The following is a 25,590-nucleotide window of genomic DNA, read 5'->3' as shown; positions in this document are numbered from 1 at the left end:
TAAGTTACTACGTTTCCACTCAAGAAAAGGGGAGTTAACTCACTAGCTTCAGGATTTTAAGGCTGGGTAGGCTGGTACTTCTTTCACTGGAGTGTAGGAGGTTGAGAGGTAACCTTAGGTGGTTAATAAAGTCATGAGGGATATAGATACAGTTAGTGGTAGATATCGTTTCACTAGGATAGGGGGTTTCAAGAGTAGGGGACATTGTTAAGGTAGGAGGAGAGAAATTTAAAAAAGACACGAGAGCCATTTGTTTTAACAGAGGGTGGTTTGCATGTGGAATTAACTTCCTGAGGAAATGGTGGATGCGGGCACAGTTACAATGCTTAAAAGACACAAAGATAAGTACATGAATAGGAAAGGTTTGGAGGGATATGGGCCAGGAGCAGGCAGGTAGGACTAGTTTAGTTTAGGTTTATGTTTGGCATTGAATGGTTGGACTGAAGGGTCTGAGTGAGTTTTGAGAAGATTTGTAGCTCAGGTTGAGATTTTGGGTGTAGGGTCTGTTTCAGTTCTGTATGATTCTATATGACTCTATCCATATCCAAATTGCTCTTCGGCCCATAATAAACTGTACTTAAACCAATCCACAAATTGCTGGGCATATCCTTTTTTTTCAAAGAAACAAAAGTACAAAAATGCATTTTCAAAATAAAAACAAATGTCTTTTTGTAACCAATTAGTGACCAAAAAATACACTTTTTCCTTCAAGTTATATGACTAAGACTAGTTCGTTCTCTGCAATATTGTAGTCCAAACTTCATTATTCCAATTTATCTTTCGAAGTGAAATATCTATAGTCCTTAATTTTGTTAATTTTAAACAACACAATGTACAGATGAGTGTTTATCTCAGCTTGAATGCATCCAGGTCATGCTTTACAGAGGTGGATATAAGTAATCTTGGTGACAGTATGGAAATGTGATTAAAAGTTCATCAAAAGGTCAAAAATGGCACCAAAGTCACGAACAATTGCCAGGTAAAAGTCTGGAATCGGTGATTAGGGAACAGGTTTGCAGTGGTGACCAAAAACAAAAAGCTTTACTCTTTCAATATTTAATAGAAGGAAATTTCTGCTCATGTATTTGATGGGTAATGTGGCAATTTAGAAATAGTTGAAAAAAGCTCAAAAGTGAGTAAACATGTGATGATAGTGAAAAGCATTATGCAAATTCATACTTCCTTAATATTTGAATGTAATAAGTCTGTGTGTGAAAGCTGATGCCCGTTTTGGAGGCTATTGTCGAGGACTGTGTGAATTTGAAGTATGAGGAGACAATGAATAGACCCTTGGGGGATACCAGAGCTGACATTTCAGAAGTGGGAAGAGAACCTGATTCTCTGTCTATGACTGAATAGGCAAGAATGGTAAGGAAGAGGAGTTCAAGGGTGCAGTTTACAAAAACAAAACTGGAGTTATCTCAATATTCTGAGTTAATCCTGGAATAGTGAGAAGTTTTTGATATTTTCTAATCCTGAAGTTCCTGACTATAGTATTTATTTTATATTTAATAATTTATTTTATCATACATCTTATTTCAATGAAGAATACATGTACAATATAGTATTTCAACCCGTATGTTATTTTCTCCAAGCTAGAAAAACTATAGGAAGGATATTGTGAAACTTGAAAGGACTCTGATTTGCAAAGGTCTTGCCAGGGTTGGAGGGTTTGTGCTTTGGGGAGAGGCTGAATGGGCTAGGGTTATTTTCCCTGAGGCAATGGAGGCTGAAGGGTGACCTTCTAAAAGTTTATAAAATCATGAGAGGCATGGATAGTGTGAACGGCCAAAGTCTTTTCCCCAGGTTAGGGGAGTCCAAAACTAGAGGGCAGAGGAGTAATGTGAGAGGGGAAAGATTTAAAAGGGACCTAAGGGGCAACTTTTTCACGCAGAGGGTGGTACATGTATGAAACGAGTTGCCAGATGAAGTGATGGAGGCTGGAACAATTGCAATATTTAAAAGGCATCTGGATGGTTATATGAATAAGAAGAGATTAGAGGGATATGGGCCAAATGCTGGCAAATGGGACTAGATAAATTTAGGATATCTGGTCAGCATAGACAAGTTGGACTGAAGGTTCTGTTTCTATGCTGCATTGCTCTGTGACTGTAATCAGCCTGTTCAGAGATTTGTTTTATTACATCCTTGGAACAGGTGGGACTTGAACTGGGTCAGGCAGGGACACTACCACTGCACCATAAGATTGAGCAATTTTAACAAATGAAAACAGGATCCATTCACTCTTAATGTCAAAACCTAGGAGCCTGATCCTCATTCAATATGTTCATGACGATCCTGTTTCGATGCTTTATTCCCATTCTCTCCCCGTGCTCCATATGTTTTTAAAGTCCAACAGAAAATCTTTTTTGAATATTTCAGTGACTTAACTTGCACTGCTTTCTGTGGTAGAGAATTCTGTGGTAGGTGCTCTACATTTGAGTGAAGATATTTCTCCTCATCTCAATCCAAAATTGTCTAATCCTCTAACCTGAGACTGTTTCCGTTGTTCTAGACTCCCTAGCCAGGGAAAGCATCCTCCCTGCATTTATTCTGTACAGTGCTGTTAGAATTTTATACATTTCAATCTGATCCTCTGTCATCCTTCTCAACTGTGCTGAATACAGGCCCAATCGTACCAATCTCTCCTCAAAGGGCAATCCCTCTGTGTTTGGCATCAGTCCAGTGAACCTCTGCTGCGCTACCTCTATGGCAATTATATTGTTTCTTAGATAGGGAAATCAAAATTGCACGCAATGCTCCAGGTGTGGTCTTGCCAAGCTTCTATAAGAGTACAGGGAGACGTCCCTACTTCTGAACTCAAATCAGCTTGCAATGAGGACTAGTATACCACTGCCCTTCCCAATTGATTGCTGTATCTACCTGTCTTATTTATTAATAAACCCAGATGCCTTTATACATCCACAATTCACATTTAGCCACATTGTATGCACTCAACTAAGTTGTCTAAAACACTTTGAAGTATATTAGCATGGATAGAGAATTGGCTAATGGATAGGAAACAGAATAAAGTGTTCTTTTTCAGGTTGGGGACCTGGGATTCCACAGCAACCAGTGGGAATACAACTGGTTGCAATATATATTAATGACTTGGAGGAGCAAAGCAAATGCAATATAGCCAAATTTGCAGACACAAAGATAGGTGGAAAAGCAAATTGCGAGAAGGATACAAACAGTTTACAGACAGATATTGACATGTTAAATAAGTGGGCAAAACTTTGGCAAATGGAGTGTAATGTGGGAAGATGTGACATTATTCAAATGGAAAAGGAGAACAAAAGAACAGTATTATTTAAATGGAGAAAAATGGAAGAAAGTTGAAATGTAAAGGACTTGGGGGTAGTTGTGTACAATAAAAGTTAGCATAGAACTGAGGCAGGAAGTCAGGAAGGATAATGGAATGTTGGCCGTTGTTTCATGGGGGTTGGAGTATAAAGGGTGGGGAAATCTGATTGTAACTGTACAAGGTGCTGGTGAAACCACATTTGGAGAATTGTTCTGAAAACAACAAATGCTGGAGATCACAATGAGTCAAGCAGCATTCAAGCTAACATTTTGAGTCTAGATGACTCTTCATCAGAGTTGGAGATTCTGGCAAATTGTGAGCATTTGTGGTCCCCTTATTTAAGGAACAACTTTATTTCATTGGAGACAGATGAGGGAAGGTTCAGAAAGATGATCCCTGCTATGGAGCGGTGGTCTTATGAGTAAAAATTAACAGATTGGGAATCTAGTGATTGGACTTTAGGAGAATGAGATGTGATCTTATTGAAACATATAGGATTCTTTGATTTAGTGGTTAGCACAGCTACCTTACAGTGCTAGGGATCAGGGTTCAATGCCAACTTTAGATGACTGTACAGATTTTGTAAATTCTCCCCACTTTTAAACATTTTTATTCATTTTGTGGCATGTGGGCATCCCTGGCTGGCCAGCATTTATTGCCTATCCCTAGTTGCCCTTGAGAAGGTGGTAGTTAGCTGCCTTCTTGAACCACTGTAGTCCACCTGCCGTGGGTTGACCTACAATGCCATTAAGGAGAAAATTCCAAGATTTTGACCTGGACAGTTACAGTGAAGGATCAGTGGTACATTTCCAAGTCAGGATAGTGAGTAGCTTGAAGGGGAACTTGAAGGTGGTGGTGTGCCCATATATCTGCTGCCCTTGTCCTTCTAAATGGAAGTGGTTGTGAGTTTGGAAGGTGCTGTATGAGGATCTTTGGTGAATTAGTACTGTGCATCTTGTAGATAGTACAAACTGCTGCTGCTGAGCATCCCAATGAAGGGAGTGGATGCTTGTGAATGTGGTGCCAATCAAGCAGGCTGCTTTGTCCTGGATGGTGTCAAGCTTCTTGAGTGTTGGTGGGGCTGCATTCATCCAGGCAAGTGAGTAGTATTCCATCACACTCTTGACTTGTGCCTTGGAGATGGTGGACAGGCTTTGAGGAGTCAGGAGATGAGTTACTTGCTGCAGTCTTCCGAGCTGCTGACCTGCTCTTGTAGCCACTATTATTACATGGTGAGTCCAGTTAAGTTTCTGGTCAATGATAACCCCCAGGATGTTGATAGTGTAGGACTCAGTGATGGTAACACCATTAAATGCCAAGGGGTGGTGGTTAGATTGTCTCTTATTCGTGATGGTCATAGCCTGGCATTTGAGTGGCACAAATGTTATTTGTCACTTATCAGCCCGAGCCTAGATATTGTCCAGATCTTGTTGTGTTTGAACATGGACTGCTTCAGTATATGAGGAGTCGCGAGTGGTGCTGAACATTGTGCAGTCATTAGCAAACATCCTCAGTTCTGACCTTCTGATGGAGGGAAGGTCATTGATGAAGCAGCTGAAGATGGTTGGGCTGAGGACACTATCCTGAGGAACTCCTGCAGAGGTGTGCTGGAACTGAGGTGACTGACCTCCAACAATCACAACCATCTTCCTATGTGTCAGGTATGATTCCAATCACCTAGAAGAAACTGAGAATTGCAGATGCTGGAGATCAGAGTTGAGAGTGTGGTGCTGGAAAAGCACAGCAGGTCAGGCAGCATCTGAGGAGCAGGAGAATTGATATTTTGGGCACAAGCCCTTCATCAGTTTCCTGCTCCTTGGATGCTGCCTGACCTGCTGTGCCTTTCCAGCACCACACTCTCAACCCATGATTCCAATCACTGGAGAGTTTGCCCCCAGATACCTGTTGAATCTTCCTGTCTGTGTGGGTTTTCTTCTCCAGTCCAAAGACATGCAGGTCAGGTGGATTGGCCATGCTAAATTGTCCATAGTGTCCAGGGAGGTGTAGGTTAGGTGGATTAGCCATGAGAAATGCAGAGATAGGTCGTGAGGGACGAGTCTGGGTGGGATGCTCTTCGGAGTTAGTGTGGACTTGTTGGGCCAAATGGCCTGTTTCCACACTTCCACATTCTATTCTATTCTAGGTGTCTTAACAGGGTAAATGTTGAGAGCATGTTTCCCTCATAAGAGTGTCTAGGGCCAGAGAGTATAGTTTCAGAATGAAGGGGTGCCAAGGTACTCCTCAGGTGAGGAGTAATTTCTTCTCTCAGAGGGTTGTGAATCTTTGAAATTCCTTGCCACAGAGTACTGTGGATGCAGAGTCCTTGTAAGGCTCAGATAGGTAGATTCTTAATGAGTAGGGGTATCAAAAAGTATCTGTTCCTGTCTCTAATGGATTGCACTGCCTGAATTTAAGATGGTGTTAGCAGATTCAGTTCAAATCTGATTTCCTGGGAAAGATCACAGTCTCAGAAAACATCACTTCCAGCAGGAATCTCAGTATCTCAGCCAGATGCTCCAAGACCCCTCAGGAAAAAGCCGAGCACAGCGTCGCCGGAAAGAGCCGAACGCCTGAGCCTCGGAGAGGCGGAGCCGGAAAGAGCCGAACTCCTGAGCCGCGGAGAGACGGAGCCGGAAAGAGCCGAACGTCTGAGCCTCGGAGAGACGGAGCCGGAAAGAGCCGAACGTCTGAGCCTCGGAGAGACGGAGCCGGAAAGAGCCGAACCCCTGAGTTTCGGAGAGACGGAGCCGGAAAGAGCCGAACCCCTGAGTTTCGGAGAGACGGAGCCGGAAAGAGCCGAACCCCTGAGTTTCGGAGAGACGGAGCCGGAAAGAGCCGAACCCCTGAGTTTCGGAGAGACGGAGCCGGAAAGAGCCGAACCCCTGAGTTTCGGAGAGACGGAGCCGGAAAGAGCCGAACTCCTGAGCCTCGGAGAGACGGGCGCAGAACGACTCCGGAAAAAGCCGAGATGAAGGAGGCCGGGGCTATTTCCGGAAGGCGGGTGGGCGGGTATCCGCGGATCGCACTCGAGTGGTTCCGGAAAGAGCCGATCCTAGCGGGAGCCGGATAGTCGCAGCCGCCCTGCACAAACAGCCGGAGGAAGCGGCGCCGCCACTGAGAGACTGAACCGAGCGAGGTGTCTGCTCAGCGCCGCTGTCATGGCCAGGGATTATGATCATCTCTTTAAGCTGCTCATCATCGGAGACAGCGGTAAGGAACAGGCGGGGAAACCGAGCGCGGCGTCGGCGACAGCGACAGGAAACAGGCCGGGCCCAAGGCCCCGATACTGGTGTCCGCACGGCCCGAGAAAGGGGAGCGAGAGGCAGCCAGGCCGCAGCCGAACGCACAGGCACTCTCCTCCTTTTGTCAGAAGTTGACTTTTGGGCCGTGAAAATAGCCGGGGTGGAGGACTGGAGATTACTGAGCTCCTGAGGTGAGGGTAGGGGGGGGGGGGTGAGTCTGAGGGTAGAGGCTGGGGGTGTCGGGGTTAGGCAGGCTCAGGCAGTCTGGGGGTGAGGAGGAGGTGGGCAGCTGGGGTGGGAGTCGAGAGAGCAGGGATGGGGGAGCTGGGAAGGGGGGAGCACGGGTAAGGGAGGAGTTTGTGGGTTGGGGCATGGGGAAAGATGGTTAAAGGCAAGCAAGGGAGGGGGAGTGACTGTTAGGGGACATGGGGTTGTGCCTTGGGATAAAGCAGATATACCAGCATGGTGTGTGACTAGAAATAGGACCAGTATACAAAGGAGAGAGATCTGGGAGGGAATGATGTACATATCTGATCAACTGGTTGAACTTTGACACAGGGATTTTTGGTTATGTATGTTTATGTGCGCAACAGTAATTGTAAAGTCGTCTGGAGATCGGTTAAGTATGGTAGTCTCAGTAAGTGTTAGAAACTGATGATTGTGCTTGTATGTTGATGAGTATAAGCAACACCAGGAATAGTATAAGTGAATTCTGGAATCATTACAGTGGAGAGTGATGCCACTTGTCATGAGCTGATCTGACTTCCTGCAAACTAGCTTCCAGCTTAGTTCACTGTACTCTTTTTTTTTTCTCCTCTTTTATTCATCTGATTCTCTTTAGAATGTCACAGTTGAATCTGCCTCCATTACACACTTAGGAAGTGCAACCTAGATCCTAACCATTTGATGTGTTGGGGAGGGGAATAAAGTCTTTGTAATTTTGCTGTTGGTTCCTTTACCAATCAGCTTAAATTGGTTTCTTCTTAGACTCAATTCCTTTTGCTATAGAGTCATGGAGATCTATAGCACAGAAGAAAGGTCCTTCAGCCCAGCCAGTCAAAAACAACCATTTAACTTTTAATCACATTTCCCATCAGTGGGACAGTTTATCTTCTCTACTGTCTAGATTCCTCATGATTTTGAATACCTGTATCAAATTCTTCTGAATCATCTCTGCTAAAGAGAAAAGATGCAGCTTCTCTAGTCTAATTATAGTCCTTCAACCTTGGAGCCATTCTTGTAAATGTTTGCCTGCACTTAGTCTTTGAATCCTTTCTGAAGTGTTTGCAGTTGATGCTGGGCCAGTATATTATGAAAGTTCATCAAATTTTATGCCTTTATTTATTAAAACCGAGGATCTTGTACACCTTTTGTTAACTGCTGTCTTATGTGTCCTGTTGCCATCAGCAATTTGTACGTATTAACTGCCATGTATTTCTATTCCTACACTATCTTAGTTCACTTTGTTTTTGCCTTTTCTCATCATCATGCCATCTTGTCCACCTGCATTATATTTTGCCTGCCTTGTGTCCATGCATTTTGCCAGCTTGTTTATTACTATCCTCCCCATAGATGAATATACATCCAAGTTTTGTCACTTGAAATGTTTTGAAAATCTGCCCTATGCAGCCAAGTCTAGGTAATTGATTTTGATCAGTAAAAACAGTGGGTTGAGTACCAGTGAGCTGTTGAGCCAAAAGACAAGGCCAGAGTTTGAGGGGACCTGGGAATGGAATCTGTAGATCTGCATCCTTGACTTCTTCCTATGGTAGAGTCGGTGTTTGTAAGAGTCCATATATTGAGCTAGTTTGTGTCAGTGAAGGCATCCTGGGGGTCATCTGTGTATAAAAGCTGAAAGAACTGTGGATGCTGTAAATCAGAAACAAAAAGAGATTGCTGGAAAAGTTCCACGGGTCTAGCAGTATCTGTGAAGAGACGTTAAGGTTTCAGGTCCAGTGACCCTCTCTCAGAACTGTTTTTTTTAAGAGGTTATCTGTGTTTTAGACATCACCCCCAACCCCATCTTTTCCCAGTGTGTGTGAGATAGCAGCAGTATGTCAGCGAGTGAGAGAGAATGTCCAGAATACCAATCCACCCTGTTTCAGAGAGTCTTAAAATTAGACTACTTGTGCAGAAAGAGTGAGCACTGACTTTTGTAACGAAAGGTGCTCCAGGATCGGTCAAATATTTCAGAGATGGGAACTTCTCACCAATTCTTGATCTTTTTATTTAATCGTAAATTTATTATTAGAGTTCTGGAACTCAATCAACAAACACATTTGACTTGGATCCCATTTCCCACCCCCTGAGAAAAAGAACAAGAAATGACATCACCACAGGAAAGATATCACCAACCCAAGGAAACCTAAACACATAAATAGAAAGCGGGCCACCAGTGCTTCATCTGGAAGCTCACAGATGTTACCTAGTATAGTGACGAAACATCTGAAAACAAACCTTCCAGCTCAGCAAGCAAACCTGCATCCAGAATCTTTTAATAGTTAAATGGAGGAAATCTCAATTTATCCAGAACTGGTTGTCAAGCAAGACATTTTCCAGGGTTGAAGAGTGTTGTGCTGGAAAAACCCAGTCGGTCAGGCAGCATCCGAGGAGCAGGAGAGTCGAAGTTTCAGGCATAAGCCCTTCATCAGGAATGGGGCTTGTAGGCTGGGGGTCTGAGAGATAAATGGGTGGGGCTGGGGAGAAGGTAGCTGGGATTGCAGTAGGTAGTTGAAGGTGGGGGTGAAAATGATAGGTCAGAGAGCAGGGTGGAGCAGATAGGTGGGAAGGAAGATGTATAGGTAGGACCATTCAAGAGGGCGGTGCCAAGTTGGAAGTTGGGGGGGGGGGCGGGAAATGAGAAAACTGCTGAAATCCACATTGATCCTGTATGGTTGGAGGGTCCCGTGGTGGAAGATGAGGTGTTCTTCCTCCAGGCGTCTGGTTACTTTATCCATTTTGCAGGGTTTGGGGGGGGTTGGGGAAGAGGAGATAGAGGCTGATGTTAGCAGTATACTTGTGGAACTTGACTCTGTTTTATCTTGTCACTGAGACATGCCATGTAAGGCGCCATCTCCTTTAGACATCTCCTGAGGTAATATCACGAGAAGAGAAGCCACTGTAGAAGATTCTCTGGCTAAAGTCATGACATGAAATGAGAGCAGTTCCACTCAGCTAGCAAGTGGCTTTGAAGGATGTTGTGGTCAACCGTGGTAAAGGCTACAGACAGGTTGAGCAGGGATAGTGTACTGCTATCTCATCAGCTATTATTTGTAACTTTTATTGAAACTGTTTGACTATTGTAACTTCTGCAGAAATGTTTGATCTTAGTTCATTGGGGTCAGTGACGAACCTTGATACCCCAGTGATGTGAACCTTTACAGGAAATTCTGTTTCTGGTGAGCAGCTTGCTCTGAATCGTGTAAAACTGAAGCAGTGTAAAACACAGCGTGCACACTTGCTACCATGCAGCTTTGTGGGCCAATTTATCTGAAACACTGTCTAGTTTATCCTGCGACTCTTTGCTCAGTGCTGGTGATTGTTACTGAATTAATAATAGAGAATGTGTTCCAATCCCACCGTGCCAATTTAAGAAGGTGAATTTTTTTTAATGTAAATCAATGAAGCTGGTTCAGTTCAGTTTGTGTTTCTGAAGTGAAACTGTTGTTAAAGACCCAACTGGGTCACTAAGAACCTGTAGGGAAAGAAACTTGCTTGCTGTCCTTGCTTGGACTAACTCTGTGTTGACTCCAGAGCCATACCAATGACTTCAAGTTTGATTTCAAGTCTTGCATTCACTTGCAGATGGCATTTATCAAACCATGACAGAAGAATGCCCATCACCCCAATGAATTCAGACTTGGCAGTGCAGCTCCTATCCTGATAGCAATACTATTTCAAGTCTAAAACACAGTTCTTGTTTGAAATGGCAATTCTATACCCATCCAGCAGAGTATACAGTAACTGTGTTGCCAGGGTTTCAATAAAGTATGGGGTAGACGTGGTGGAAATTGTTGTCACACCTATTTCAATTTTGGAAGGGATGGGAGGCTGGGGGAGGAGCATCGGCACAGTTCAAGCTAGTCACTCCAAATGGTGAGTGGACTCCAGAGAAAAAGCTATATTTCAGCTGTAATACAGCTATGTCTGGTAATGCCTGACCTGTCACTGGCAATGGGAACTATTTGAGGTGAGTTGTCGTCAGAATAGAAGTGTATATAAATCTGAAAGAAAATGATGACTGCAGGTGCTGGAGATCAAAGTCGAAGAGTGTGTTGCTGGAAAAGCATAGCCAGTCAGGCAGCATCCGAGCAGCAGGAGAATGTTTCAAGCATAAGCTCTTCATCAGGAATTGCCTGTGATTACTCCTCTTGCACTCCTATCAACACTATTGCAATATATATGATGCATGCTGAATAACTAAAGGCTTTGCAATTGGCTTTAAATCTAAAACACGTTGAAACTCCAGTGCAGTGAGTTTTTTGATCATCATAAACCTTGGTTGTGTTCATGGTTAAAGCTGCAACGAATGTTCTTTTATTGGAAGCAGGGACAGAAGGAGATTGGAGATGGATTGGCTGTTTTGCTAGTTATAAAAAAAATAACCAAATGAGAAGTTTTATTCTGAAAAGATTGTCAGACATTTGATTAATCTTGTGTGGGGGGGTGCCTTTGTCTCCAGCTGAGTGCAGAATAGCCACTATTTAAAAACAGGAGGAGAATAATCTGAAAACAACGATTAGATGACAGGAAACTTTTGGGTATAGCACCTGAAGATTGTCCCCATTCACCCAATCAAGCCCCCTTGAGATCTATAAGTTTCAATTAAGTCATCATTGACATTTCTAAACTGCAGAGGATATAAGCCTAGCCTTTCTTCATAAGGCAATCCACTTCTTCCAAGTATTGGTCTAGTAAAGCTTCTCTGAATTGCTTCCAATACATTTGCATCCTTCCCTTAAGTACTGTGACCAGTACTGTACACCATATTCCATATATGGCCTCACTAATGTCCTGTATAACTGAAGCATTATCACCTTGAATTCAATTTCCCTTACAAAGAAAGTTGCACTCCATTAACTTTTCTGATTAGTTGCTGTACCTGCCTATTAACTTTGTGATTCATGCATTAAACACCCATGTCTCTGCATATCAGAGCATTGCAATCCCTCCACAAACAATATTTTTAAAATGTCTTTTTGTTGAAATAGACTCACATTGATTCTCTGCTTCCCATATCTTTATCAACACGTGATCTATCTATATTCCTTCTGTAAGTTCCGTATGTTCTTTTCACATTCTTACTTGTCGTTTGTTGGAATCATTATTGTAAAGATTTGAGGCACCAACCTCTAATCTGGAAAAGATCCACTTATTCCTACTCTTAGTCAGCCAATCTTCTATCCATCTACACCGTGAGCTTTTATTTTCCACAATTTTTCAATCTCAAGTATCTATTGGAACTCTTAGGTATAATATATCTACTGGTTGCCCTTTCTCCACAATGCAAGTTACTCCTTCAAAGGGCACAATAAATTAGACATTTCCTTTTGACAGAACCATGTTGACTTGCCTGATTACCTTGAACTTATCCAACTGCTCTGTTATAATGTCTTTAGTTTCAAATATGTTCCCCCAGTGGAGATATTAAACTAACTGGTCTGTAATTTTCTGTTTTCTGTCTCCTCTCTTTTTTTGAATAAAGGAATTACTTTAGCAATTTTCCAATCTAAAGCAGACTTCCTTAAATCTAATAAGTGTTGGTAAATTGAAACCATCGTGTCAACTATTTCACTAGCTACTTTTTAAAGACCTGAGGATGAAATCCACCAGGCCCTGGGGTCTTGCAAACTTGCAGTTCCAACAATTTACTCAGTTCTGCTTCCCTGATAATTGTAATTGTGATTTTCTTGAGTTACTCCCTGTCTTTCAATTACTGATGTTCAGTTATTTCCAGGATGCTGCTTGTATTGTCTCTCATGAAGACTGATGCTAAACATTTGTTCAATTCATCTGCCATAGTCTTATTCTGCATTACTAATTCATCAGATTCTCATTTTCTATAGGACCTTCTATTTTTCGATTAGATCACTAATGTTCAGTGATGTGCTCGAGGGAAGAAAATCTGCCATCATTATCTGTTCTACAGTATCTCTCTATTTTAAATAGCTGTGATTTGACACCTGTAGCAATGTGGTTGGCTCTTAACTGTCCTCTTAAAATGGCCTAGCATGGCACCTGATTCAGTTTGGGATGGGCAACCATTGATGACTATGTCATTAATGCTCACTCCAAATTTTTTTTTAAGATCTGTTATCTTGGCTCCAGCAGGTGCAGGCCCAACCTGTCCAACCTTTCCTCCTAAGATAAACTCCTTAGCCCAGGGAATCAGTCGATTGAACCTCCTCTGAACTGTGTTTAATGCTCTTTTCGGTAAAGAGGCCAAGACTGGGAACACAACTTTAAATATGGTCTCCCAAGCACTCTTTACAGCTGTAGTAAAAGGCCCTAATTGTACATTCCATCACCCTTGCAATAAATGACTATGTTCAGTTTGATTCCTGCCACTTGTTATACCTGCTTAAACTTTTTTGATTCTTGTCCCAGGATACCCAGATTCCTTTGTACCTCACAGTTCTACAGTTTCTCTCTATTTAAGTTTTTTTTTTTGTTTGCTTTGTTAATGTGCACAAAATCGCCTTTTCCCTCATTGTACTCCTGCTGAGTACTCCTGTACCCTACTTACTTAACCTATCTATAATCCTTTTCTGACTTCTTGCATCCCCTTCACAACTTACTTTCCTACCATCAACATGTTTAACAATCGCATTTAGCAATCAGTCCCTCTGTTCAAATCCTACAAGGGAAGAGCCAATTGCTTCGGGGATCGTAAAGAATTGATCCTGTCTAGAGACCTGGTCACAAGTCACTTACCAACCCTGGGGTATTGAATGTCGGGTAGGGGTCTGGTATGAAAATAAATTATAAATCTTCCAGGCACTGCCACAGTGTTATAGTGAAATGCAAAATAGAGGTTATTGACAGGATTTTAATTGGAGTGAGCTGGAAGGATTTTGCAATGGTGAAGTCACCTTATTTCTAATAGATTGTGCTGCAAACCAACTGTCCAGCCAACTGAGCTGACTGACCTCAGAGTTCAGTGATACAATTCAATAAAATGAACACAAGGTAAACGAAGCCTGAGTAATGGACTATCGGTGAATGTATGAGACAAAGGAAAACAGGAAAATAGTGGCTAAAAGATCATTTGAGAGGAGCACGAATTGAAAATAAAGGTGCAGTGTTAACCTATTTTAGTTATTACTCAAAAATCTCACTTTTTTAAAAAAAAAGTGACAAGGTAAACCCCCACATAGTCAGCTTGGAAAATGTTCACATTCTTTGAATGGTCAGCAATGTTACTCCACTGCTGGCTTCCTCCAGTTTTGACTTGGACTGTTGCAGGTCACTTTTTAGTTTTATTTAATTTTGAATGAGATTTTGTAGTATACTCCCAGAGGGAGGTTGAGGCAGGTGAGGAAGTTCAAATGCTTTGGAATGTTTGTTAAAGCACACCATATTTCAGCTGAAAATGTTGTGGAAGACATAACTGCCAGAATAATGTCACTTTTCTAAAAAAAAAAAGTGGTTTAAACATAACTTGTGCTGTCCAAATATGCAAACAGGAGAAAGTGAGGACTGCAGATGCTGGAGATGAGAGCTGAAAAATGTGTTGCTGGAAAAGTGCAGCAGGTCAGGCAGCATCCAAGGAGCAGGAGAATCGACGTTTCGGGCATAAACCCTTCTTCGTGTTCGAAATATGCAAACACACAAGTAATTGCTTTCCTCACTTATTACCATAATCATTGCATGTTAGATCCAAAAAAAGGGGTTGTGCTCAGGAATGGAACAGGAACTCCCAATGAGGTGGCATTGAAATGGTCTTGAGGTTAATTGCTTAATGCTTCTCTCGTTTGGAGCGTGGGAACAAGTTTGAATGATAGCTGTCTTATGATCAGCTGTAGGAGGAACTGGTAACAACAATTAAAATTGTGTCTAACTTCTAAGCTGCAGTGAAAGAGGACCAGAATGAGGTGGATTGGGGGTTTAAAGAAAAAGGAGGCAATCTTGACGAGTGCTTTTCCTCCATCTAAGATGGCCATGTAGCAATTCTGTTGATGCACTAGATTTAGACTTAGATTCTGCCAGCGCCACTTGCTCTGGATTTCTCTACTGCCATCCAAACAAGAGAACCAACTTTGTGAGGTGAAGTGAGAATGAATAATTGCCTTTTGGTAAGGCAGCGTTTGGCTGGATTAGATGCCCTGGAGATTTGTGAAATAAGGGGTAAGGAGAAAGATGACAGTTATGGTTGTTAGAAACTAGTGGTCATGAATGCAGGATATTGTAGCTGAAGTTGTGTTTCATGACATACTCTGCTAACTGTATTTAGCTGCTTAATCAAGGGCATTCTCTTCATTGGGATACTTTCTGCTGTTTGGTGTCCGCTCCATTTGCAGAAATCTGTGTCTGCATCCAGCAAGACCTGGACAACATCCAGGCTTAGACTGCCAAGTAGTAGCAACATTTTTGCCACAAAAGTTTCAGTGACTTAATGAGCCTATAATCTAGGAAGATTAGACAGATAATCTAAAGAGAGAATATAAACCACTTGCCTGGTGATTTTAATGGCATTATCATTGCCAAGCCCCCACTTCCACATTCTGGAACTTAGCTCTCCTTCTAACTCCCCAAAGCACCTTTGCCATCTGCAAAGTTTAGATCAGAATACTCTGCTCATTTATATCAATGTGCCAACACTGTCCAGTGTATGGCTGTTTGCTTGTTAGTGCTTTACGCATTGGCCTAAATATTCGCATTTGGTATGCTGTCAGCTCGATGCACCCCAGCACCTAACCAGTGCTTTGACAGCAGCATCCCCCAAGATTGCTATTAACCACCATCAAAAAAAAACAACCAGGACAAGAAACGAAATAAAAACAAGCTGGAGAGATTCCGATCTGGCAGCATCTATGGTGATAGAAGTAGTTAACATTCTTCTTCAGCGGTAGAATTGAATTCTTGTAACTCTTGGCATATTGTCTCTATCCTACCCTTGGCTGTAACACCATTATAAACTCATTACTCTAATTTGAAGCCCATTGTAAATAATACTTCCCTGGCATCAGTTGGTTAATTTTTTTTTCCAAAACTGGCCAGCTCGACAGTGAAGCAAAATTAAATTAACATTTTGACTGGAGTAATGCTCCCTTATAGGCTGTATTTTAAATTGGATCTTTTTCAAAAAGTGTTGAAAGCCACTGCCGAATTTACTTGCTAGCATGTTAACATAGAAGTCTGAAGTGGCAGTGATGGGTAATTTATCCTTGATTCGTCGCCACCTTCAGTAGATAATGACGACAACTCTGCTTTTGGAAGCTGAGCAACTAAAGAATGAAGGGCATGATACTTGCCACTAATAGACATAGGTGACATATATGTACATCAAACCCTGTTTGTAACTGAATAGCTTAGTTTCATTACTGAGTAGTTAACAAATTACTAACACTTTTTCCACATATCCCAGTTACAACTGTTACAAAATGGTTAGCAAAATTATTTATCCATATTTTTGATGTGGATGAAGTGTAAGGTCCTGGACTTAATGAAAGTTGTCTGTGAAGGTCCTTAAAAAATATTATTCAATTTGTACAACATTCTGTACATGTCCACAGGGTATTTTGAGAAGGCACGCAAGTAGCAAGATTCTGCACATGCACTAATTGTCCAAGGTATGTTAGCTGCCATTGCTTTATTTGCTTAATTATTTTGCCCTGTAATAAGTGAGTAAATTTGGCACGATGGCTAGATACAATATTAGAAGTGCTATGATGTGATGATGCAGGAGACATTACAAGTTCACTTGGACTACTGTTAACAACTGTTTGCATCATCAAAAATAATAAAAACGGCATAAAGGTTAATGGCCAAAGTGCTATGAAAGTTACCCATACTAGATTTTACTAGTTTACGTTCCAACAATACTCGAGGTTAATACCTTTCAGGGAAAAGCAACACTGATTGGCACCCTATCCATCACCATCAAAGTTCACTACCTCCAGCACTGTACAGTAACAGCAGTGTGCACCATCTGCAAGATGCACCATAGCAATTCACCATGGCCCCTCGATAGCCCATACCAAAGTCTTGACATTTACCACTGAGAAGGATGAAGCAGCAGATGTATGGGAGCACCTGCAGGTTCTCATCTGAGCCACACATCATCCTGTCTTTGAACTGTTTCTTCAATGTCATTGGGTCAAAATCTTGGAACTCCCTCCAAACAGCACTGTGGGTATCTGTACACTCCCATGGACTACAGTTCAGAAAGCAACTCCCACCACTACTTCCGAGGGTAGTTCCAGGTGAGCGATAAAGACTCTCATCCTATGAATATCTCAAACAAAATTAGATGCAACATGTGAATAAATATTTACATATGCCTGGGAAATGGTTAACCAAAAACAGTGTGGTGAAAGATCTTCTGAAGCCATTAAGTCTGTTTACAGCTTCGGTAAGCAAATTGAATCAAATACGGTGGTATGGCCAACCAAGTAAGATATTCTGAAGTGGATAAAATTAACTTCAAGATGATGCTGGAGCCTTTCAACAGAGCATTAACCAATAAGGAGCTAATGCATCTTGAGCAGAAAAAAGCTCCGTCAGCAAACGAAACGTCACAAAGCAAACAATGTACATTTCAGCATGTTAATGGTTTTCACCCTCCTAGAAAGAGCACTGAACATTTTCAAAACTAATGGCCCCTTTTTTTTGGCCAAAATGTTAAAAATCAGAGTTTATAAACTGTCATCAGCTGCTTCAGGGTTGTGCCAAAAGAAGTTCAGATGCAGCAACCCTTTGAAGCATACTTCAGACGTGAACCTCATCCATACGTACAAGTACCAAAACAAAGCCTCCATCATCCTTTAACTCATTCGCACCCCATTTAGTGTTTTTGGTGGCTACAATGAGCTGGGCACAGACACTAGACTCCCCAAGCAGGTGCTCTGCTCCCACTTTGAAACGCTGGATGAGCCCCAGGTTAATAGAGGAAGTGCTTCACTGATACCTTCAAGGCCTCACTGGCAAAGTGTGGCATTTCCACAGATACCTGGGAATCACTGGCCCAAGACTGTCCAATGTGGAGCAGGAGCTTCAGGGAAGGCATCAACCACCTCGAGACTTTCACATGGGGGATAAAGTGGACGCCTGTGAAAATAGCAAAACCAGCATGCTGCCACACCAATACCCCTTCCCACAACCACCATCTGTCCCATGTTAGGCCCATTTTTACACACACAATGCCCAGATTCAAATCTTAGTTTTGGCAGTCAAGAAAGTAATTTTTATATATCATCTACCAAGAAAGAACAGAAAATGTTGTAAGTGCTCAGGTCAGACAGCATATGTGGAGCAAAACAGAATTAATGTTTCTAGATGATGACCTTCTGCTGCCTCTTTTCATATCTTTTAACATGGATTAATGTTCCAGAGGTGCTAAATGGAAATGTAGCCAAAACGTCTTAACACGTAAAGGTGGATAAATCCCTGAGATGTACCTAAACTTTTTGAGAAGCTAGGGAAGTGATTGCTGAGCTCCTTGCTGAGGTATCTGTATTGTTGATAACCACAGGTGTGGTAGTGGAAGAATGGAGGTTGGCTAATGTGATGCCATTATTTAAGAAAGGTGGTAAGGGATAACCAGGGAACTGTTGACCCTTGTATCATTGGTGGGCATGTTGTTGGAGGGAATCCTGAGAGACAGGATTTACGTCTATTTGGAAAGGTATGGACTGATTAGGGATAATCAACAGGGCTTTGTGTGTGGGGAATCATGCCTCACTAATTTGAGCTTTTTGATGAAGTAACAAGGAGGATTGATAGGGGCAGAGTGGATGTGATCTATATGGACTTCAACAAGGTGTTTGACAAGTTTCCACATGATAGACTAATTTAGCAAGGTGAGATCACAAAATACAGGGCGAACTAGCTATTTGGATATAAAATTGGTTTGAAGATGGGAGACAGGATGGTGATGGAGGGTTGCTATTCAAACTGAACCAGTGTGTCACAAGGATTGTTGCTGGGCCCACTTCTTTTTGTCATTTATGGGCGTCATGGTGGCTCAGTGGTTAGCACTGCTGCCTCACAGCACCAAGGTTTCAGGTTCGATTCCAGCCTCGGGCGACTGTCTGTCTCTGTGGAGGTTTGCACATTCTCCCCGTGTCTGCGTGGGTTTCCTCCGGGTGCTCCGGTTTCCTCCCACGGACCAAAATGTCAGGTGAATTGGCCATGTTAAATTGCCCACAGTGTTAGGTGCATTAGTCAGAGGGAAATGGGTCTGGGTGGGTTACTCTTCGGAGGGTCAGTGTGGATTTGTTGGGCTGAAGGGCCCGTTTCCACACCGGGAATCTAATCTAAATGACCTGGATGTGAATATAGAAGGTATGCTTAATAAATTTGCAAATGACACCAAAATTGGTCAAGTGAACAGTGAAGATTACATCCGTACAATGGGACCTTGATCAGATGGGTTGAGGAGTGGCAGATGGAGTTTAAGTTAGATAAATGTGCAGTGCTGCATTTTGGAAGGGCAAATCAGGACAGCACAAGTGTGTTTAACGGTCAGGACCTGGAGATTGTTGCCAAACAAACTTTTTGCGATGCAGATTCTTAGTTCCTTGCAAGAGGAGTCATGGGTAGACCGGGTAGTGAAGGAGGTGTCTGGTATGCTTGCCTTTATTGGTCAGTGCATGGAGTATAGATTTTGGGAGGTCATTTTGCTGCTGCACAGGACTTTAGTTAGGGCACTTTTGGAATACTGTGCTCAATTCTGGTCTCCTGCTATAGGAAAGATTTTGTGAAACTTGAAAGGATTCAGAAAAGATTTGACAGGGATTTTTCCGGGATTGAAGAGTTTGTTTAACAGGGAGAAGTTGAATAGGCTGGGGCTATTTTCCTTGAAATGTCAGAGAGGTTTATAAAATCATGAGTGGTGTGGTTAGGGTGAATAGCCAAGGCCCTTTGCCCAGGGTAGAGGAATCCAAAACTAGAGGGCATAGGTTTAAGGTGAGAAGGGAAAGATTTTTAAAAAGGATCTAAGGGCCAATATTTTCATGCAGGGGGTGGTGTATGTATGGAATGAGCTGCCAGAGGAAGTGGTGGAGGCTGGTGCAATGACAACACTTAAAAGGATCTGGATGGAAATATGAATAGGAAGGGTTTAAAGGGATATAGACCAAGTGCTGGCAAATGGTACTAGATTAACTAAGGATATCTGGTCAGCATGGACAAGTTAGACCAAAGGGTCTGTTTTCTGTGCAGTACATCTCTATGACTCTTAAGTGTAATAAAGCCTGCGGTACCTGCATCATCTGTACAGCCGTCAGTGGACTTCTGAGAGTGGAGGAGAGTCATCCTTGCCTGCAAAGGACTGCTGATGATGATGGTTTTGATTATTTTCTTACAAAATAAGATATGGGATGAGCTTATCATGGTTGAAAATCTTGGGTTCAGAACTCTTCTCCTGATTTTTACATTTTTTTTTTAAAATGGGGAAAGCCCAGTCTCAACATAATTAGTTTCCCGGAGCATATCTGCTGTTTGAAATGTGTTTTTCCTAATCTAGTTTAAAATGGACTGTATTTTCTTGTGTCTTGTTGTGAGCAAGTGATGGTTAACGGAGCATTTGGAATTGGAAAAGTCTGAAGAGAACAATTGTATTTTAAGATTCGGTTGCTATAAACTGATTAACTTTCTGTGCTAGTAAAAATGTTGCTGATATTTTGATTGTCTTCTGCGACTTCAGATTTTTATTGTTTAAGTCCTTAGCTACAACATCTAATCCACGGTCTGTTGTGTCCCAACAATCACGAACTTAGCAACTTGTGTAATTTGAAATAGTGAATCTATTTAATGTCATATTAAGTGTTCACTGTTAAGCAGCTGTCTGTTCTTTTTATTTGTGGAATGTGGGCTAATTTGCTGGCCAACATTTACTGCATGTCCCTAGTTGCCCTTGAAGGTGGTGGTGAGCTATCTTCCCGAACTGCTGAAATCCACCTTCTGTGGGTTGACCCACAATGCTATTAGGGAGGGAATTCCAGGAATTTGACCCAGCAACAGTGAAGGAATGGCAATATATTTCCAAGTCAGGATGGTTAGTGGCTCGGATGGAAACATGCAGGTGTTGGTATTCCCATGTATCTGCTGCACGTCCCCCTTCTAGATGGAAGTAGCATGGGTTTGGAAGATGCTGTCTAAGGATCTTTGAATTTCTGCAGTGCATCTTGTAGATAAGTACACACTTCTGAGTCTCTGGTGAATGCTTGTGGAAGTAGTGCTAATCGAGCAGGATGTTTTGTCCTGGATGGTGTCAGGCTTCTTGAGTGTTGTTGGAATTGCACTCATCTAGGCAAGTGGGTAGCATTCCATCCACTCCTGACTTGGGCCTTGTATATAGTGAACAGGTTTTGGTAAGCTAGGAGGTGACTGACTTGTTCCAGTATTCCTAGTCTCTGCTTTCATGGCCACTGTGTTTATGTGGTGAGTCCAATTGAGTTTTTGGTCAATGGTAAACATCAAGACATTGCCAATGGGGTGGGGGTGGGGAGGTGGATTTACTAGTGGTAACACCATTGAATGTCAAAAGGTGATGGTTAGATTGTTTCTTAGTGATGGTCAGAGCCTGGCATTTGCTTTGGTGTGAATGTTGCTTTCCACTTGTCAGTCCAAGCCTGGATATTGTCCAGATCTTGTTGCATTTGAACATGGGCCGCTTCACTATCTGAGATGTTGCTAATGGTGCTGCAAACTGTGCAGTAATCGGTGAACATTCCCACTTCTGACTTTATGATGGAGGGAAGGTCATTGTGAAGCAGCTTATGCCTGAAACGTCGATTCTCCTCCTTGGATACTACCTGACCAGCTATGCTTTTCTAGCACCATACCTTTCAACTCTCATTTCCAGCATCTGCAGCCCTCACTTTCTCTCACCTGAAACAGTGATTACACTTGGGTGGGTTCAAAGAAGTGACAGCAATGAGTATTCCCTGGCGAAGGATCATTTTGTTGGTCCTGGATTGAAGAGATTTCCTTTTGGTAAAATGGCAAAGAGAAAAATGTGTGTATGCTGGAAATCGTTGTGATAGCAGGTTCACATCCTATGTGATGAGCCATTTCAATTCTAGTCTACATTTTGGCAAATAAAGCACGCACTTACTGGAGATTTGATTTGGCTTCTCTTTCCTGAGCTGGAGATGTTACACTTTATTGTTTTTAATCAAGATGACTGCTCAGCTTGTTTGTTAGACAGCATTTTGCATTTATAGTGCAATACTGCACTCCCAGGACCTTCCTCCCAAAATGCTTTACAGTACCATTGTTTTTCATGTTTAGACATTAGTACTATGAGATCATACATGCATTGAATGACATTTAAGCTGTTTTCTCCTACATGAGAAATCCAAACGTTTTCAAATACTCAACACATACGGGAGAGCTGTGAAAATGGCACCTCGTTATTTCACTTTTTAATAAATGTCATTGTGACATTCTCTTAAAAAAACAAAAATCTGTAGATGCTGGAAATGTGAAACAAAAACATAAATTACTGGAGAAACTCAGCAAGTCTGACAGCATCTACGGAGAGAAAGCAGAGTTAAAATTTCCAGTCCACTCCTCCTCAAAGTTCTGCCAAACCTGCTGAGTGTTTCCACTGTTTTGTTTTTGTTTTTCTCTTCATGCTTTTACATGAGCATAATTTGTTTGTAGTTGGCTCACTGTTTTAATCTCCTCTGAAACCAGCAAAAAACATTTATTAGGTCCCAAGCAGCACTTTTATTATTGAGAATGGCAAGGCACTTTTTTTTGTACTGTTTCTTAGTATCCAAAAGGCTGGATATCTGGATTTTGGATAATTTGCAGCACGTGCTCCCTGCCAGTCCACAGCTGATTGGCATTGTCTCTCGTCTGTTGCCAGATTCCAGATTTTGCTTTTTCATGGCATGTGTTTGTCACCATGGAAATGGTGCAAAAATGAAGTTTCCTTTCACGCTTGTTATTGTAAAGTTTATTTTTGCTGAGCTGTGTACGTGTATGTTTTCACTTGTGATGTATTGAACCTTTTTGTAATCTTGCTTCAGCCCTCTCCCACATTGTAATTGGATGAGGGTTTATCAGTGAATTTATCATTCCAGTAAGTGTACTGTTTTGATCTGATTAAGTACTGTCCTCTTGACTGTCCTGCTCTGTCTTTGCAGGTGTGGGGAAAAGCAGTCTGCTGCTGCGATTTGCAGATAACACCTTTTCTGGTAAGCACCCTTTTGTATGTAATGTTGATATTTGTGAATTTCGCTGATTTATGTACTGTTTAATCTTGGAATAATTCTGTTCTCATGATTTGTTTTACAAAGTGTCTTTCTCTTCCTAGTCCTCTGTTTACTGCTAGCTATGGCTCATGGTAATACATCTTCTCTGAATAACAAGATGTGAATTTAAAGTCGCACTACAACTTGAGTTCGCAAACAAGCTGAGACTCTCTAGTGTAACAGAAGTAGAGTGACGAAGCCACTGAACTATCGACTCAGACTAATGCTCTAGGTGCATGGGTTCAAATCCCACGACTGCAGATGGTAGCATTTAAATTCTGCTAATGAATCTGGAAAATAAAGCTAGTCTCAGTAATGGTGCCATTGGTCTACTATCTTTTCATTATTTTAAAATCTCATTCGTTTCACTGATTTATATCTTTTTTTCAAAGTGAATTTATTTCTCATCTGTAAGCAATTCTATACTCACAGACAGCAATGTGGTTGACTCTTAACTGCCTTCTGAAGTGGCTGAGCAAGTCTCTTCAGTCCTTGGGCAATTTAGGGATGGTCAGCATATGTCTAACCTTGCCAGACATGTCCATGTTCCATGAAAGAATATGGAGGAGAAAAAGTACTGAGACACCTCAGTTTACCCTCTTAAATAAACAAAAATGACCACTGTACTATTCTGAAGAGGAATCTGATCCTGCTTGATTGTCCTGGCCATTATTTTTCTGTCAGTCTGTAACACAAAAAGATTATTTAGTCATTTACACATTACTATTTAGTGCTTATTGTGCTCCAGTTGGCTGCTGGGATTCCTACGTTACAAAAGTGATTATACTTTCTAATTCTTGGGACATTGGGGAGAAAGTGAGGTCTGCATTGGGGACACTATATAACTAAGTGCTTTTCTTTTTTTTGTTCTTTCACTGAGTAATCAAGACGTGGAAAGTAAATTGTTTCATCAGTTTCCATTGCATTCACTCACTCGAGTCCATTGCTGGATCCTTATTCTTCTCGAGCCACAATGCTTTTGAAATTATCACCTACTCACTTCTGCTATTGTACTGAGTTGCAATCGCTTCTAGCTAATTAAGTTGTCCTGGTGACGTGAAACTTGTGTGTACACAAATGTGAGGAAGTACATTGAGTGAGAAACCCATAGTTTATGCCAGTTTGTGACAATCAACTTGCTGGGTGTGGCTGTCATTAGAATTTTTTTAGAAAGCTCAGGAACTTTGAACTCTAAATTATTGTGAGTACTTGTTAGCCATCCACGCACATCATTGTCCTCTCTATGTAGTTCCATTTTATTTGTGACAATGAATCTCTTACAACTTGCATGACGCAAGAAGACTTTCTAGAATGCTTTTCATTATCACAACACTCCATTACAAAGGTATTAATGCCATTGAAATACTTTTTTTTAAAAAGTACAATATGTGTAACAAGCCAGAAAGGAGCACAGATATTCATGAGATGATGAAAGCCAGTTTGAGGAGTAATTGAGACAAAAACTGCTGGTGCTGGAATCCTAGGTAAACAAGCAGGAAGCTGGAAGAACCCAGCAAGCCAGGCAGCATCAGGAGGTGGAGAAGTAAACGCTTTGGGTGTAGCCATTCTTCACGACTGTGGTTGGGGTGTAAGAGGGGTGGGGGCAGGGTGGTGAGATAGGGAGAGGTGAATACAGATACAGGGTATGACCTAGTTGGTCGATTAGGAGGAATGAATCCAGTTGGTAGCTGGAAGGAAGGTTTGATCAGAGGAATGGAAGGGAGTTGGGGGATGGGAAGGGAGGTTATTTGAAATTGGAGACATTGACTCCTCCAAGCTGTAGGCTACCTAGGCGGAAGATGGTATTGTGTTGGCAATGGTACTGGAAGAACATACTGCTTCTCTTCTGAAATGCTGTCATGGGATCTTTCACACATGAACTGGCTGATAGGACTTCTATTTCTTTAAATCTTGATGTGGAAGTGCAGGTGTTTGACTGGGGTTGGTGAAGTTACCTGATGAAGGAGCAGCGCTCTGAAAGCTAGTACTTCCAAATAAACTTGTTAGGCTGTAACCTAGTGTTTTGTGATTTTTTAATTTTTAAATCTTGTCTGTGGAGATCAAAGTCTGAGTTGAGTATGTCAAAATGGGCAGTCATCATTGTACATGAACCAACACCAAAGAAGTGCTTGCATCTATATAAAAATTTCTCAGAAAGCTCTTTGCAGCTCATCCAAGTACTTTTGCAATGTAGTCGTTCTGATGTAGGATTAGAAAATGACAGTGAGAACAGGTTTGACTTTTTAAAAATACTGTGTATAGCAGCAGCAGGAGATCTAACTACCTGTGCTATTGGAATGGGGTATCTGAAGGGTGGGATCTTGTTCAAGACCTGGTCTTGCTGCATTCAAATCTCTTGTACTGTGTGAGTGAAATTTACTAATAGCTACTTGATCAGTGTTTAGGCTATGAGCTTAGCCTTCCTCTTGAGACCATGCTGCGACATTGCTTGACCTCAATTAGCAACGCACTTAAACACACACTTGCACTGTAGAGGTCACACATGACTGACATTGTCATGTTGTAAGCCCATTAGTCTGTACAATTAGTGCATTTTTGATACTAGCACTTGCTCACTGCTTTATACTCCCACACGCAGGAAACTACTATGTAT

General features: G+C 41.9%; 1 protein-coding gene across 1 annotated transcript in view; it reads left to right on the top strand.

The window, feature by feature from the left end:
* The first annotated feature begins 6,361 nt into the window (after positions 1-6,361).
* LOC122562834 (ras-related protein Rab-35) overlaps positions 6,362-25,590 on the top strand; it is a 60,186-nt gene continuing 40,957 nt past the window's right edge. Inside the window, exons 1-2 of the mRNA XM_043716087.2 lie at positions 6,362-6,517; positions 22,869-22,919. Of these exons, the coding sequence (XP_043572022.1) occupies positions 6,466-6,517; positions 22,869-22,919 (103 nt within the window). The 5' untranslated portion in view covers positions 6,362-6,465. The remainder of the gene's footprint in view (positions 6,518-22,868; positions 22,920-25,590) is intronic.

The sequence above is a fragment of the Chiloscyllium plagiosum genome, unplaced genomic scaffold (genome assembly GCF_037043375.1).
Source record: "Chiloscyllium plagiosum isolate Xiang-an unplaced genomic scaffold, Cpla_swu_hap1 HiC_scaffold_24, whole genome shotgun sequence".
Lineage (NCBI taxonomy): Eukaryota > Metazoa > Chordata > Chondrichthyes > Orectolobiformes > Hemiscylliidae > Chiloscyllium > Chiloscyllium plagiosum.
This window is presented reverse-complemented; position numbering and strand designations above follow the sequence as displayed.